This window comes from Lissotriton helveticus, chromosome 12 (assembly GCF_964261635.1).
Source record: "Lissotriton helveticus chromosome 12, aLisHel1.1, whole genome shotgun sequence".
NCBI classification, from domain to species: domain Eukaryota; kingdom Metazoa; phylum Chordata; class Amphibia; order Caudata; family Salamandridae; genus Lissotriton; species Lissotriton helveticus.
The window spans coordinates 663,220-679,573 of NC_136073.1; the positions used below are offsets into that span (position 1 = coordinate 663,220).

Sequence of the window (16,354 nt, forward strand, 5' to 3'; positions counted from 1 at the left end):
TGCACATTTGCTCATGAACTCAATGGTGGAAACTATAAACTGATGATCGCGTCAACATTGACTTGCAACTGGCCCAATGCCTTCATGCGTCATATTAGCTCCAACTACTTTCTAGCCCCAAAACACCTTGTGCATGTAAAGAAGACGCACTTCCAAATCAAAATGCCAGATGGGGGATGAGATGGCGGGATGATGGAAGACATATGAATCTAGAACAGGATCATGTTGCAAAATTACTATCAAGAAAAGACCAATGTATCCAGCAGAAACTGATCAAAGCTTGGCATTTATAGACATTTATTACGTTTTTATTTTATATTTGTAACAAATTATATCAGAAAGAACAACCGCAGGTCGTCTATTTGTCAGTGCCTTAAATCACCCGGGCTCTCAACTGGCTTCAGTATCATGTCCGAGCGATGTCTTCCTCTTCATCAGAGTTACATTAGGACCAGGAGGAAACAGACTGTTGAATTTCATACTCCGTGATCCAGAGGGCTCTACAGACAAGAGACAAATCAAAGGGTGCAAAGTCGCGCTCTTTCCTAGGCTGAAATAGATTTAGCCTTAATGGGATTTATGTCTCTGACCATCAGACTGCAAGTTTCATGTACCTGGTACAGTACAGCCTTCTCCACAACACAGTACATTTACTCAGACAGAGAGGTGTGTGCAGCCACAGAAAGACTGGTGTTACCTCATGATTAGAAAAGTGCACAATGAAGATGGTTTTCAGCTGAGTGCATAAAGGGATGTCCGATACTTTAGTCCTTCAAAATCCTTCGCATCTCAGCAAACTCAGTTTTACAACTTACAAGAAGCTTTGGCCTCAATGACTTCATCAATATCATGGTTCAGAAGTTAGCACCACCTCCCATACTACCTCTGCATTTCATCACCCCCCCTACCCACAAAACAATGTACCTTTGTGTAAGGTATCTCATCTCAGTTTGTTCTACAACCCTTCAGGGGCATCAAGGGCATGATTTGGAAATGAGACTACACAGAGAGCCAAATGTGCTGTGCCCCTGGTTGAAGGACTGGCAGGTCATGATCTTTACTTAGAAGAATGATCCTGCAGCATTGTCTTCAATCTGTATCACTGACTGATGCTCCAGAGCTGTTCTATGTGCAGTTCAGTAAAAGACAGTGTGTCCAGACTTGACATACTCACCAGAAAAGACTGTCAGACAATTGCGAGCAAGCATATCAACCAGTCGATGCATTACTAGAGCGGCAAACTGCCCATCAAATAACAGCACAGCACAAGATGTCTGTAACCCCCCAAAAACATTTATTTGAACCACGCCGCTTGCACACAGCTGTAGCTCATTCCAAGACTGCTGACAGCAATGATGATAGGTCAATGTCGAAGATTTGAAGGCATAAGATATCTGGGTGCAGACTCCTCGCACACAGTGCCTCACACTGCAAAAACAGCATGCTGAGACCGTTGGCAAGCTTGGTTTATAAGTCAAGGCTAAACACAGCGGGGTGCAGATTCTGTGCAGCGTCTGTCAATGGCGAGACATCATAATCTTGCGTGTGGAACACTTTCAATTGCCAAATGGTTTATCTGAGCAGAAGGAGCTCAGTGCGTGGACTTTAAAAACAGGGTGAGGTAAGGAGAGGAAGAGAGGTGATCGTAGAAAATAATCGACATTACCCTCAAAAACTTAGTCGAAAGAGAATGAGCTGCTGGTTTGTACAGTTTGCTGGCTCTTCAAAAAAGGAGTGACTGTTGAGGGCTGGGAAGAACAGTCTTCAACATGCGGCTCCTGGCGATAGAATGTCCTTTCCCTCGCTTGGACGTCCGGCAGGGGCAATGGCAACAGAAATGGCTTCCAGTTCACATCATGAGGACGCCTCCCACGAATATCGCTGTTGAACAGAAACAATAGGAATGTAAATACTTGACAGTTTTTATCCACAAGATATTTCAAGCAGTCAAGGCCCAGAGTCCTTCCCATTCCTTCGATCAAGCCCAGTCCTTCCCTCTGACGCTCAACACGTTTCTTACAACACTCACATCTTGACAGATGGCTCCAACAGACACGGCAGAAGAACAGAAACATTGTGAATGCAAGCAATTGCGTGTTCTTCCCCAGTGGCTGTATGAACCAATCAAGGTTCAGTCATACGAGTCGCTGCGCCCCTGGCTAGACTCTTCTTCAGAATCTAAATAAATGCCCTCCCTATGGCACCCACAGCAAGAGGATCACTTGAATGGCAGCACTTTGTACAGATTTAGACCATTTCCTTTCAAATGCTTCAAGGGCCTGCTCTGCTGCAGTAGAAGACCCGGGGCCCCAACACGAGCTGCCTAGAGTGGTTCTACACAGGTGGTGTATACGGCAGCAGCAAACTCCATGGAATCGGGCAAAACCAGTATACAGGCTTTACAACAGCCATTACTATGCACATAAGTATCACAAGTCATTACAACACAGCCAAATACCACCGTTTTTTGGTAGGTTTACAATACAAATCTTTATCACAGAAATTCTGAATTATTTAAAATGGGCATAAAGTTTTTTTTTAGGGCGTTGGGATGGGTAATTTTAAGGCGGAGTAAGTGAATTTAAGAAGTAATAAGAAAAATGCTATTTACGAGTATGCATCTGTTCTTGGCATGTAGAGCTGCAGACCCACACACTGTGCATAGATCGCCATCTGGTGTTGGTCCCTGATGTTTGCACTTGTTTTTGTCTTGGAAAAGTCTTTGGAAGTCACAAGATAGGGGACTTCTCTTCTGGACAATAGTGCGCATGGGCATCGGCTCCTTCTTCAGATTGTTTTTCGCCAGCAGGGAAATTATGGAGTTTTGTGAGAAACAGAAAAGATGCCCATATAAGCTGTATCTAAATAACATAATACTGGAACAGGTAAAGGCAGCCAGGGAGGCGGGTGGGCGTGTGTGAATCTGCAGCTCTACATGCCAAGAACAGATGCATACTGGTAAGTAGCATTTTCTGTTCGAGGCATATGAGCTGCAGATCACACACAATGCATAGATTGCATAGCAGTACTGTCCCTTTAGCAGCGACCACCAGTATCTGTTGCAGTAGTTTGAAATAGTGTTTTGAGTACAGCTTGGCCCACAGTACCTTGTTGTTTTGCGTGCACGTCTACACAATAGTTCTTTGTGAATGTGTGCGGTGTAGACCATGTAGCTGCCTTGCAGATGTCATCTAAGGGAATGTTCCCTAAAAAGGCCATTGAAACCCATATTTTTCTTGTAGAGTGGGCTGTAGGATGAACTGATATGGTACGTTTTGCTTTGTGATACCACATTTGTATACATTTAACAATCTACCTCGCTATCCCAGATTTTGATATGGGGTCGCCTTTATGTGGTGATGAGAAAGTTACAAAAATGGTTTGGTCTTGCGAAACGGTTGTGTTCTCTCAATGTAATAATGTAATGCTCTTTTCACATCTAAAGTATGAAGAGTTCTTTCTAAGACTGTCTGTGGCTGCGAGAAGAACACTGGCAACTCCACAGACTGATTGAGGTGGAAAGGGGAAATAAATTTAGGGAGGAATTTAGGATTAGTTTGGAGAACAACCTTATTATGATGCATTTGTAAGAAAGGTTCCTGAATAGTTAGTGCTTGTAGCTCACTAACTCTTCTAAGAGAAGTGATGACCACCAGGAAAGCAACCTTCCATGTTAAAAACTGTAGCTCACATTTATGTAAAGGTTCAAAGGGAGGACCCATTAGTCTTGTGAGAACTATGTTTAAATTCCACACAGGTGAGGGTGGTACTCTGGGAGGAATTATTCTTTTGAGGCCTTCCATAAATGCTTTGATGACAGGGACTCTGAAAAGTAATAAGTGTTGTCTGTTTTGTAAATAGGCTGCCATAGAAGCGAGGTGTAATCTAATAGAAGTATAGGCTAAGTTACACCTTTGGAGATGTAGTAGGTAACCTATGATGTGTTGGATAGACACATCTAGGGGATTGATGGTGGTGTTATGACAATATATGACAAATCTTTTCCACTTAGCTCCATAGCAGGCTCTGGTGGTGGGCCATCTAGCCTCCTTAATAATGTTCATACAGTCATGGGGCAAGGTAAACAAATTCCAGGACCTCAGGAGCCAGATCGCAAGGTTGAGCTGAGCTGGGTCCGGGTGTCTGATGTCTCCACGGTTCTGGGCTAAGAGGCGTGGGGAGAGGTGCAGTTTTTGGTGCGGAACTACTGACAGTTCCAGTAATGTGGTGTACCACGGTGTCTGGCAATAGTTGGAGTAACTAGAATGAGAGAGTGTTGCTGTAGTCTGCGCACCACTAGTGGGAGAGGTCAAAAAGCATATGCAAATTTGCCTTTCCAATTCATCCATATTGCATTGCCTTTGGACAATGGGTGTGGATATCTGGCGGCAAAGCTTGGGCATTTGGCGTTTTCGTGTGTGGTCAAGAGATCTATGTGTGGTTGGCCCCACATTTGAAAAAATGGTTGAAGGACTTGGGGATGAAGTTCCCACTGGTGAATCTGTTGTGCTTCATGGCTTAACAGATTGGCTATGTTGTTCTGGACTCCCGGGACTTGTTGGGCTACGAGAAAAATGTTGCGTGGTATAGCCCATCTCCATATGCTTTATGCTAGTTGAGAGAGCTGCAGAGAATGTGTCCCGCCTTGTTTTTGTATGTAGTACCTGGCTGTCATGTTGTCTGTGCGGACTAGGACAGCCTTGCCTGATATATGCTTCTGGAATGCCTCTGGAGTGCATAGACTTTGCACGGTTTGTTATGTTTGTGGCGGCTGGGTGGAAGATGAACGTTGGTTGTTGAATATATGTGAAAGCACCTTCTGTCCTACTTGTGCTTTCTTGTTCATTTGTATATCCACATAGTAGTGCTTAGTGAACGTGTGCACTGAAACCCATGTTGCCGCAGGCATATGTCTTGTATGGGTGTGTTAGCCAGGAAGGCTATTGTTGCTCCCTTTTACCTAGTAGAGTGGGCTTGTGCCCCCTCTGTTAGTTCTTGACCTGCCTGCTTGTGGCAGAATTGTATTGTTTGTGCGATCCATCGTGCAATGGTGCCCTTTGTTACTGGTCTACCCAGGAAACTGCTTGTGAAGGACACAAAGAATTGTGTTGTTTTCCTGTGTTCTTTAGTTCTTTCCATGTAATGCATTACTGCTCTTCTAGCGTCCAGAGTGTGCAGTGCTTTCTCCGCGCTTGTGGATGGTTTCTGAAAGAAGCTTGGTATTTGTATTGTTTAGTTCATGTGGAACCTTGACACCACCTTTGGCATAAAGTGTGGGTCCGTTCTCATTACCACCCTGTCACTGAGTATTTGGATGTAGGGTTCTTGTAGTGTTAGCGCTTGCAGCTCGCTTACCCTGCGTAGCGAGGTGATTGCCAGTAGAAAGGCTGTCTTCATTGTGAGCATTTGTAGTGAGGTCTTATGGATGGGTTCGAAAGGCGCCTTCATAAGTTCTGTTAGGACTACATTTAGGTTCCATGCCGGTGGCGGCATCCTCTTTGGTGGGGCGATACTTTTAGCCCCTTCCATGAATTTCTTTACTACTTGTGATGTAAAGAAGCTCTTTCCCGTCTCTCCTCTTGTGTAGGCTAATATCGCTGCTATGTGCACCCTCAGCAAGGTAGAGGTTAGGCCCGCTTTTAGCAGGTGTGTTAAATATTTTAGCACCGTTGATTCCTTGGTCATTTTCTTGAGTAGCTTTTTCCTGATGCACCATTGTGTGAATCTTTTCCATTTCGCCACATAGCACCTCCGTGTGGTAGGTCTACTTGCCTCCCGTAGCACCAGCAGCGTGCTCTCTGGGAGTTTCAGGTGTCAAAACTCTACGTCTTCAGGAGCCATGCCACCAGGCAGAGGCTCTCTGGCTCTGGGTGGAGTACCTCCCCGTTTTGTATGGTGAGCAAGTCTTTTCTTTTTGCGAACATGTGAGGTGGTTCCTGCGCCATCTCCACTATTTGTGAGAGCCAGGACTGTCTGGCCCACTGTGGTGCCACCAGAATCAGTGTGATGTTGCTGGTTCTGCATTTGCTGAGTACCCTGTGTATCAGTGGTATCGGGGGAAAAGCGTAGGCAAATGTTTTCGACCAGCTTATCCATAGGGCATTCCCCTTGGACTGTTTCCCTGGTAGCCTGGATGCGAAGTATTGGCATTTTGCATTCTGGTGTGTTGCAAATAGGTCTATTTTCGGTGTTCCCCACTTTTTGAATAGCTTTTGCACTTCCTGTGGATTGAGCTCCCACTCGTGGGATGCTGATGTCTGTCTGCTGAGTCTGTCTGCCTCCACGTTGTACTTTCCTGGTAGGTGTATAGCCAAGAGGTTTATTTCTAGTGGGATGGACCATCTCCAGATCTCCTGCGCTAGGTTGGATAGTGCAACTGATTTGTTGATGTAGACATTGTTGTCGGTTTGTATCAACACTCTCTGGTTGTACAGTTGTTTCTGGAAGGCTTTTAGGACAAGGAACACGGTCTTTAGTTCCAGGTAGTTGATGTGCTTGATCGCATCTGTTGGAGTCCACAGACCCCGCACCTTGAGCTGGATCATGTGCGTTCCCCATCCCCTCTGAGATGCGTCTGTGGTGATGGTCACTGTTGAGTTTGGTGGTGTTAAAGGCTCCCCCTTGGTTACGTTCTCCTTGTTCCACCACGCTATCTCCTCTTGCACTGCGGGCGTTACAACCACTAGATCTTCCCAACTCCCTATAGCTTGTGACCATTGCTGTTGGAGCCATTTCTGGAATGGTCTCATGTGGAGTCGTATATTGGGAATTAGGTGTATGAAGACGCCATCATCCCCATGATCTTGCTCGCTGTCCTCACTGTCAGAGCTCGCCCCTTCAGGTATAGACGTGTCTCCTTCAGCAGGGCAAGTGTTCTCTTGTCGCTGGGGAACACCTTGCTCTGTATGGTGTTGATCTGTGTGCCTAGGAAGATCTTCACTTGTTCTGGTTGCATTGACGATTTGAGGATTGAGGTGTATAGAGAATACTAGTTGTCAGCGTCTGTGTGACCCACAGTGCATGTCTTTAGCATTGTTTGTAGGAACTTGCTTTCATTAGCCAGTCGTCGAGGTAGGGGTATACATGAATCCCTTCCCTTTGTAGGTGCGCTCCTACTGCTGCGAGGCACTTGAAGACCCCTGGTGCGGATTTCAGTCCGAAGGCCAGAGATGTGGAGTGGTAGTGCGCTTCGTCTATGGCAAATCTCAGTAGATGTTTGTGTTGTCTGTTCATGGGTATGTGTAGGTAGACATCTTCGAGGTCTACGGTGGACATAAAGTCTCCGTCCCTTATCTGAGGGATGACTTCTTGTAGGGATGTCATTTTTAAGTTTTGAGTTTTTATGTATTGGTTTAGGAACCATAAATCCAGGATGGGTCTTAATATTTCGTCCACTTTTGGCACGAGGAAGTAGTTGGAGTACACTCCCTTGTTTCTTTCTTTGAATGGTACTGTTTCTATTGCATCCTTGTGGAGAAATTCTTGCGCTACTTTCTTTTTAGTTTCCTGTTTGGAGGCCTCTTTTCCAGTTCTATGCAATTTCCGAACTGTATGATGTTCAGTATCCATTTGTCTGTTATTTTCTTACACTCCTGGAAGACGTGTTTTAGTCTGCCTCCTACTGGTGTTACATGTTGGTTGATCCCTGATTTTTGTACGTGTAAGGCTTTTTTGCTTATTTTGTTGTGCGCACCCCCCCCCCCCCCTTCGAGATGTTTTGTGGGTGGGCACGTTTGGTGGAGCTGAGTCACTTTGAGGTGGGTTGCTGGCCCCCTCTTCTTGTTTGTCCTCGTACATACGCTCTCCCGCGAAAGGACTGGCCCCAGGACTGGTAGTGCCTGTTTTGCTGCTGCTGGCCCTGCTGCGCTTGGGTGTTACGCTGGTAGTTCTGCTGGAATGTCTGATGTCATGTTCCTGGCTGGTTTCCCCCCTTCCATTTGGTCTCCATGTCGGGGTGCCCCTCCTCATTCCTCTGAATTAAAAGGCCCCCATGGACCTTGCAGTTTCTTTTTCCTTTTTAAGTGGCATCAGTTTCTCATCCACTGGTGCGCCGAACAGGGTTTCTCCATTGAAGGGGGTGTTCAGAATGTTGTTCTGGACTTCCGGCTTGAAGCCTGAGATTCTCAGCCAGGCATGTCTTCTTTCTGTGACCCCAATCATCATGAGTCTGCTGGATGTGTCTGCTGCATCCAGGGCTGATTTTAGGCATGAGTTTGCTATGTTCTTGCCTTCCTCGACCAGGTGTGTTGCTCTCAGTTGGTATTGCTCAGGGAGGTGTTTGAGTAGCTGTCCGACCTCCTCCCAATGCTGGCACGTATGCCTGTTGAGTAGGGCATTAGAGTTGGCAATGCGCCAGTGGACTGTTGCATTCCTCTCTATCTTCCTCCCAGTGGGGTCTATCCTCTTACTCTCCTTGTCTGGTGGTGGGCCAGAGTTTGTGGGAACGTTGGCCCGCTTTCTGGCTGTTGCTGCAATGATGGAGTCAGTTGTGACGGATCCCTGTATGTATGGTGGATCCTTAGAGGAGTGTTTGTTCTTCTCTGCCCTAGGTGTGGCAGACCTGCAGATTGAGGGCTCCTTGAATGCTTCCCTTCCCTGGTCCAGGACACTTGGGAGCATGGGGAGGAATGGACTCCTAGTTTGTGTTGGGAGCAGTCTCTCTAAGAGGAAGCAGGCTTTTGGTTTTTCCTCCAGTTTCACCCCATATGCTGTTGCCGCGTTTCTGAGGACCATATTGTAGATGCCAATGTCATCTGGCGGCGAAGGCCTTGAAGGATATGTATCTACGGCCTCATCCGGGCTATGGACGTCGAGGTCCTGCCAAACCAGGTCCTGCGCCACCGAGGATGCCGAGCCCAAACTTGTTTGCCGGTCGTCCTCGCCTTCTCCCTCGTAATAATACAGGCCCTCTTCCTCTTGGTGTTCTTGGGGCTCCGGAGTTTTCGGCGGCTCTTCAGCGTTGAACTCCTCCTTGTCCTGGACCTCGACAATTGTCGTCGGCTTCGATGGGATGGTGAATCTTTTCATCCGTTCGTCTAACTCCTTTTTCCTTAGCAGGATGTTGCCCATTTCGGCCTCCAGCCTTCTCTTCTTCTTCTCCATCTCGGCGGCCTGTTCGGCGTCAAGGGTTTCGGAAGATTTCTTCGATGTGGACGTCACCTTCAGGTCTTTTTTCTTCGGCGTTGAGCACGCCTTTTCAGGGACGTGCTTTGACGACCTAGGTTTGTCTTGGGTTTTCGCCAACTGGGAGTCCTTTTCGAAGGATCCGCTGGGCTGTTTATCCCTGGATGCAGCTGCGTCCGTCGAATGTTTCGGCGCCAGTGCTCCTTTCGAGGGCTTACGACTCTGTTTTTCGAGAGTCTGACGGGGTCTTAGGGGTCGGCGTCTCTCTTACCTCCTTTGTTGTTTTCGCATCGGTCTCTACGACCGTGTAGTCATCTGGTCCCTCTGCAATGTTGTCCTCTTCCCCACTGGAAAGGCCCGTCCCAGAGAAACGGAGGTTGACCGTGGCCTTGCAATGTTGTAGTTGGCTTTCCTCTGTCTCTCTCTTACCCTGAGTGTCTTCGGGGTAAAAACTGAGCAGGCATTGCAATCTTTGCTCTCGTGGTCGACCGGCAGGCAGAGCTTGCAAACGGGATGCTGGTCCTTCTGCGCGTACTTGTGGTGGCAAATGCTGCAGAATTAGAAAGGTGTTTTGTCCATTCCTGCGCTCAGGGGGGCACCCTGCCTGCGCATTCTCCGTTGGACGTCGAAGTGTTCGATGTTCTCCTTCCTCTTCGTAGTCCCGGTTCAGTGGTCTTGCTTGGAGAAGTATTCTCCAATCCTTTTTGTGGTATTCGTCTTTTTCCTCTTCTTTCTCCCAAACACTCTGGAACCTCATGGTGATGATCCAGACCCAACGGCGAAAAAAAGAATCTGAAGATGGCACCCAAGGGTGGGAGCTTCCGCAGTAAGCGTGCCTTCACAGGAAGGACACCAAATGGTGGGACGTTGACGCCCACCTGGGCTACGAAAAAAAAAAAAAAGAGAAAATACTACGATTCCAGACCCAAGCACTAGACGCGGAATAATGCACAGCATAGTGAATCCAGAAAGAATCACGCTGCAAAACTAGTTCTATTGCACTCTTTTGTAGGAGGGAGATGACTTCCTGCTGAGCAGTGATAAATGTTCTAACGGCATTGGGCGCTGTTTGGGTGGTATGTTTGGGGGGGTTGAGGTAAGTTCCAGACAGTAACCTGATTGAGCGATTTGTCTCACCCACCGGTCTCTGGTGATGTTGCTCCAGACAGGAAGGAAATGTTGTATTCTTCCCCCGACCAGAGTGGAATGGTCCGGGGGAAGCGGAGGGAAGTTATTGGGATGGGGTGGAGGCAGATCGGGTATTTGGTCTTGCCTCTACCTTTGTTATTTTTGCTTCTGTCATCTCCTATTTGATAACCTCTGGTAAATGTGGTCTGGATGGGAGCCTTGTAAGAGGTGTAAGGGTTGTCAGAGGAGTAGCCTCTTGAGGTGCCCTTGTAAGAGAGACGACGAAAAGAATGTCTGGGAACTTGCGATTGGAAGTCTCCCATTGATTTAGCTGTGTCCATGTCTTTCTTCATATTTTCAAGGAATGAATCTAAATAAGTGTTCCTGATTGAATGGCTGGTTTAAGATGGAACTTTGTACTTAAGGTTTAAAACCTGAAATGCGCAGCTAAGCATGTCTACGCAGGAGAACACTTGTGTTGACGGCTCTAGAGGCAGTATCTGCTATTTCCAGAGCGCAACAAATGGAGGTGTTAGTGAAGGGTTTTCCCTCCTGTATGTGGACATTGGCCTCGTTTTTCAATTTGTCTGGGAGGTGTTGCAATAGGGTCTCTAGTTCGTCTTAATATCCCTGTTGGACTTGGCCCTTCTGGCAGGTTCACCCCTAAACTTTTTGCTTTGGTATGTGACTTGGTGTTAGTTATTTCTGGCTTTTGCACACTTTAACACTGTGTCCCAGTGTAAAGTGCGTGCGTGTGGTGAGATTGGCCTGCCCTCCCATAGGAATGCATGGGGAATGGGTGTGTCCATGGTAGTTCTTGATGCGTGGGGAGTGCAGGGTCGAGTGTGGTATGTGCGAACTCGTGAGAGTAAATGGTGCGCGATGATGTGTGCGGCGTTAATGTGTCTAGTGTGGAAGTGCCACTTCTAGAAGTTGGCATGTCTGTGTAATAAAGGTGAAATTACTGTCTGGCTTGTGATTGGCTGGAGCTGGCTGGTGTGCCTGGTTCCAGGAGTCAGGATAGGTCTGCCCCGGTGGTGAATAGAGATTGACAGCCAGATGGGTGGAAGGAGTGCACCTGGGACCTGAATAGGGCTGGGCTTTCCCCCCACAATGCTGGCTCCGCCCCCTGTGGTGCGTCTGATCTCCCTAGCCTGTCCTGTGAATGGGGAGAGGGGCTGAGCACAACAGAGTTCTCCAAAACCAGTTGCGACTAGTCTTCCCCCACCCTACACCCTAGACAAAAGATTTATGTGTATAAAAAGGGGCTGTGACCCCTTGCAAAATGTTCTCTTGCTGATCCTAACTTGGAGGGGGCCTGCTGCTGCTGGGGGCCAGGAGCAACTGCCACTGGGGACTGCCTCTCTGCCTGAAGGACCCCGTGAGCTGGCCCCTGAGCCCATCCTTTGCCCCCCCCCCCCACCCCCCTGCCATCATTCCCTTTTAGAACTTTGTCCCTGGACCATTGGGACTTTGGTGGCCTCCCCCTTCTGAGAATAGCGCATTTGCGCCGCTGGAGCAGTGATCCCGGCCCTGAGGGATTCCCCAGCATGGGGATCCCCCTTTGCTGATTTCCGGCGCGGGAGCCTACCCTGATTTTTTGCCGATTTATTATGTCCCGAGCGGGTGCCCACCCCGCCAGGAACCTTGCCGTGTTATTATTCATCACGGGTGGCCACTCCGCGTGATATCACAATTTCTGAGGGTGCCTACCCCTCGGTTGCCCCAAGAAATTCACCGCCGCGGCTCGGGTGCCGGAGAGTGCCGAAACCGGAAGTCAGGCTGAGTATTGCCTGAGGTGGGGCGGGACTTCGGTTTGTCCAAAGGAAGCCCCGCGCCCAAGTGACGACCCGGAAACAAAGAGGAGTGAGCCGCCGTCTATCCACGGGGCTCCGGAGAGCGAGAGAGAGCCCCGGGTGCTGCCCACGCCGCAAAACCCACAGAGGAGTACTGCGGTGGCTGGCGGGGCCCCGTGTGGTGGGAGAGCCCGCCGATGCCGCACAACAGCCGCCGCCACCGCGTGACGAGGCAAGAGGAGATATCCGACGACAGGAAGCTGGTGAGTGAACGCTGGCTAGGGGAAGTGCGAGGTGGCGCACCCCGCCGGTGCCCCTACTCGAGCGGCCCCACTTGGCAGCGGGCCGCTCCAACAGTGGGCATTGTTGTTGTTTAGAGCATGAGAGGCTACACCTGCACGGGGACATTTTGTTTATTTAGAGCCTGTCGAGGCTCCACCAACCCCGGGGGCATTTCTATTGGTAGAGCAGCCTGTCGAGGCTCCAACAACCCCGGGGGCATTTCTATTGGCAGAGCGGCCCCAGCTGGCAGCGGGCCGCTCCCAAAGTGGTGGCAGCCTTTTCTTGGCAATACAGAGCCCAGAGGCTCCAATCTGTGGGCATTTGTTTATTTAGAGTCTGCGAGGCTCCCACGTGTTTGCGGCACTATTGTTTGTTGAGAGCCCCTGAGGAGAGCCAGGAGGCACGCTGGTGCCAGGCTCAGTTTCCCAGCTGCCCAGCACTTAGTGGGCAGCTGCTACGTTTAGGCCTGTTCCCCTTGCGCATCTCCTTCCTTGGCTGCCTGCGCAGCCTGCCCTGACATTGTGGACACAGGGCGTTCCAGCCCCCGAGAGGCCAAGTTGGCCTGGGACAGTTTCATGTGTTGTGCCTTTGCGAGGGGTACATGTTTTTGACTCAGGTGATTTTTGCGCAAATGTGATACTTACCTACTGTGATTTATGCATAATCTGCAAATGCCTTTATGCTTTTGATGCCTCTAAATGTGTCCTACACTTGAGATTGTTTTACCTAGTATAGTTATACTAGTGAGTTCATGGTGCCCTGCGCGATATATGCCTAAGGTCTTTAGGATTGTGTAGGGTGTACTTACCTTTTACCAGTAGTTACTGGTTGTGTGCTACATTTGCTATTTGGTGCTACAATTATTCTATGTGCTAAGTGTTATTCCTACAAAGTGTTATTTCTACCAAGTGCTATTCCTGACAGTGGCCCCTGTCCCATGTACATAATCCCCTGTAAATTCCGCCCGTGCCTGTGGCACAGTGTAAATTGTGTGTCTATTATCTAATGTGGCTGGCATAATACAAAGGCTATTTTTTATATATAACCTTGTGTGGAGTTCCTTTTGTGGGGGGCCTGGGATGTTGTTGCTGGTGGGTGCGTGCGCAAATACTTAACTTACATTGCCTCAGGGATAAGCCTTACTGCTCGTGTCACGTTACCTAGAGGGTGAGCAGTGGTAATCTTTGGCGTGTAACTCTCTTGCCCGGACTAGAGTGGTGGTTTCTGCCTGGCTTTGGCGCAAGCCTTAGCCAACCGGAAATCCCCATTTCTAACAGTGCCCTATCATACCTAGTTAACAGAGCTTGAGTGTTGGCGATACGCCATAAGTTAGCTGCTTGTGACGTGGTTCCTTTGCCAGACGCGCCTAAGAGTTTGGACTCTTTATCGGGGGTGGAGCTTCCCCTGATGTCTGAGAGTTGGCCCTTTTCCTAGCATTGAAGACTACTAGGGAATCTAATGGTACAGGGCCCTTAATGTAAGCTGGGTCCGCAGGGGCAGCTTTGTACTTTTTCTCATTTTTGGGGTTAATAACTCTAGCCCTCAAAGGTTCTTTAAACACTTCAGGTGCATGCTTGGTGACCCTTTTTAGCATAGGTAAGATAGATTTGGTCCTTTGTGAGGTATCAAAAGTGTCCATTAGGAAATCCTCTTCCACAGGGTCTGTATGTAAGTAAACCCCGTGGTATTGGGCAGCTCTATGGTGTAGTGGATTAAACCCCATTGTGTCCTCTGGAGGGGAAGGCCTATATGTCATCCTGTGGGACCTTAGGGACATCTGGCGTGTTGTAATCGTCCCATGGATCAGGAGAAGGTGGACTAGGATTCCCCTAGTGGCTCATGGTCTGCACCCCCGTGTCATCAGAGGTGTCCTCATCGTCCATAGGTGGAGGAGATGGTGTAGGAGAATGATGTGGTAGGGGAGGTGGTGGAGGAGGTGGTGGTGGAGAAGGGACCCTGAGGGGAGATGTGGCAATGTTCCTCTTTTTAGGTGGTTGAGCCGGTGCAGGCGTATCCAATGGTCTCTTCTTTGTACTTAGAATGAGTTGACCAGTTTAAGTGTATTTCAGAAGTGTTTTTTGTCTAGGGTCTGCTTTAAAGAAATCTTCTGATGGAGGCTGGTATTTCGGCGCCGACTGTTTTGGTTCGGTAGACTTGCGTGGCACCGATTCCGGAACGGTTATGTGGTCTTTTGGCTTGGAGCCATGATGTTTTACAGTATCTGTGGCTGCCTGTGGAACCAGTTGTTTTTTCCGTTTTCTTCTGCTCTGAAGGGTGTGAATCAGAACCTTTAGGAAGCGGCTTTTTGCTCAGTTCCGAGTGTTTTTTCGGAGTCAATGGGTCAGTGCTTGTAGGTTTCAGTGCAGAGTTTTTGGATGTGGAGGCAGCAATCGGCACAGAGGAGGAGGGCGGTTTCTTTTTTGGTGCCGGTGACCGGGTGTCGGTACCAATGGCTGACTCGAGCCCAAGTCGCCTGAAGTCTTAATAGGCTTCTCTGCCTAGCCCGAGGACGGGGCATGGGAAGCAGTCTCTCGGTGTGCACCTGAGCCCGAAGGTGTGACCGAAGCCTTTTTCGATGGTGTATAGAGGGGGTCAGGGTCGACGTCTTTACGTATGACAAGCTGCGCCGGAGTGAGTTCTTCGATGTCAGAGTCCTCGACTTCGGAGGCGCTGTGTTCTTCGACCCGCTCTTGTTCTGGTATGTCGACGCCCTCTTGGAAGATATCATCAGGAATGGATGTCGATGATCGAGCCATTGTTCTTAGAGCTCGACGATCCCGAAAGTCTTTTTGCAGCGGAAGGAGGCACAAGCTGCACAGTCTCTGGCCTCGTGCTCTGGTGAAAGGCAGAGGTTACACACCTCATGCAGAGCATTGTGGGGAAACTTCGACTCACATTGAGGACAATTCTTGAATGGAGTCCTTGCCAAGGCAGGCCCGAAGGTCCTCATCGACAATCGAGGACTTAGAAGTTGGAGAGCTGTGCGATGACTAGGGTTTGCGATCAAAACAATACAGTTGAAACAGGTGAAGGATAGCGTGTCAAAAGTGGAATCAGTGACGGTTCCGAACTGGAGCGCGAGAAAAACATCCGAGCCCGATGGCGGAAAAAAAACAATCTGAAGATGGGGCCGATGCCCATGCGCACTATAGTCCAAATGAGGAGTCACCTATCTCGTGACTTCCAAAGACTTCATCAAGACAAAAACAACTGCAAACATCGGGGCCCAACACCAGATGGCGATCTATGCATAGTGTGTGATCTGCAGCTCATATGCCTCGAACAGAACAGTTATTCCTTTCACATCATGTTATTACCTGTTATCATGAGTGTAACTAGATATTTCCATTAACCAATGGAGAGATGCAGGTCAGAACCATTATTCGATTCCTGGTATCTACCCAATTAAGTTATTGAGAAACTTAAATTGGGGCCTCAAATGTCTTCCTCGGAGCCCTCCACTGGAGCTCAGCAGAGTTGTAAAGTGTGGCCCAAGGTGGGAACTCACCGGGCATCTGCACTACTGCTGCTCCTCATTGCTTGCGCTGGGCGTGCGACTCCGCATCTGGCTCCGCAGTTGTTCAATCAATTCTGGATTTTGCTGCTGCATCTGCTGAGCAAACTGCTGACCCCTAAAAAGGATGACCAAACACATCTTCACAGGAGTCAAACAGAGCCAGGAGTTCAAGCTTTAAACCGTCGGGATACCACCCAGCACAGATTGTGTGTGTGTTCATAGCAGCAGAAGAAGCTTGAACTAAGGAAGACCCAACACACAGTAGTTCACTCCCACCAGTTCAGACCGTAACAATAACTTGTATAAGACACGAGTGCGTGAGGATCTCAAAGAAATTCTCTGGGACAAAATAAAAGATGTCCAAATACTTGCAATAATCGATGTGGTGATGAGTGATGCACTACAAATGGTGTATACCAATTGAAAGTGGACTTGACAGTTGGTAGGTGCACTAGTGGGTAGTGTTTCCGTCAAAACACAAAGTAAAATGAGACTCAGTCGTGTACGC

General features: G+C 48.6%; 1 protein-coding gene across 1 annotated transcript in view; it reads right to left on the reverse strand.

Moving 5' to 3' along the window:
- Positions 1-275: 275 nt before the first annotated feature.
- SGTA (small glutamine rich tetratricopeptide repeat co-chaperone alpha) overlaps positions 276-16,354 on the reverse strand; it is a 119,749-nt gene continuing 103,670 nt past the window's right edge. Inside the window, exons 11-12 of the mRNA XM_078670724.1 lie at positions 15,838-15,961; positions 276-1,881 (exon numbers count right to left, since the gene is read on the reverse strand). Coding sequence (XP_078526850.1) covers positions 15,850-15,961 — 112 coding nt within the window. The 3' untranslated portion in view covers positions 276-1,881; positions 15,838-15,849. The remainder of the gene's footprint in view (positions 1,882-15,837; positions 15,962-16,354) is intronic.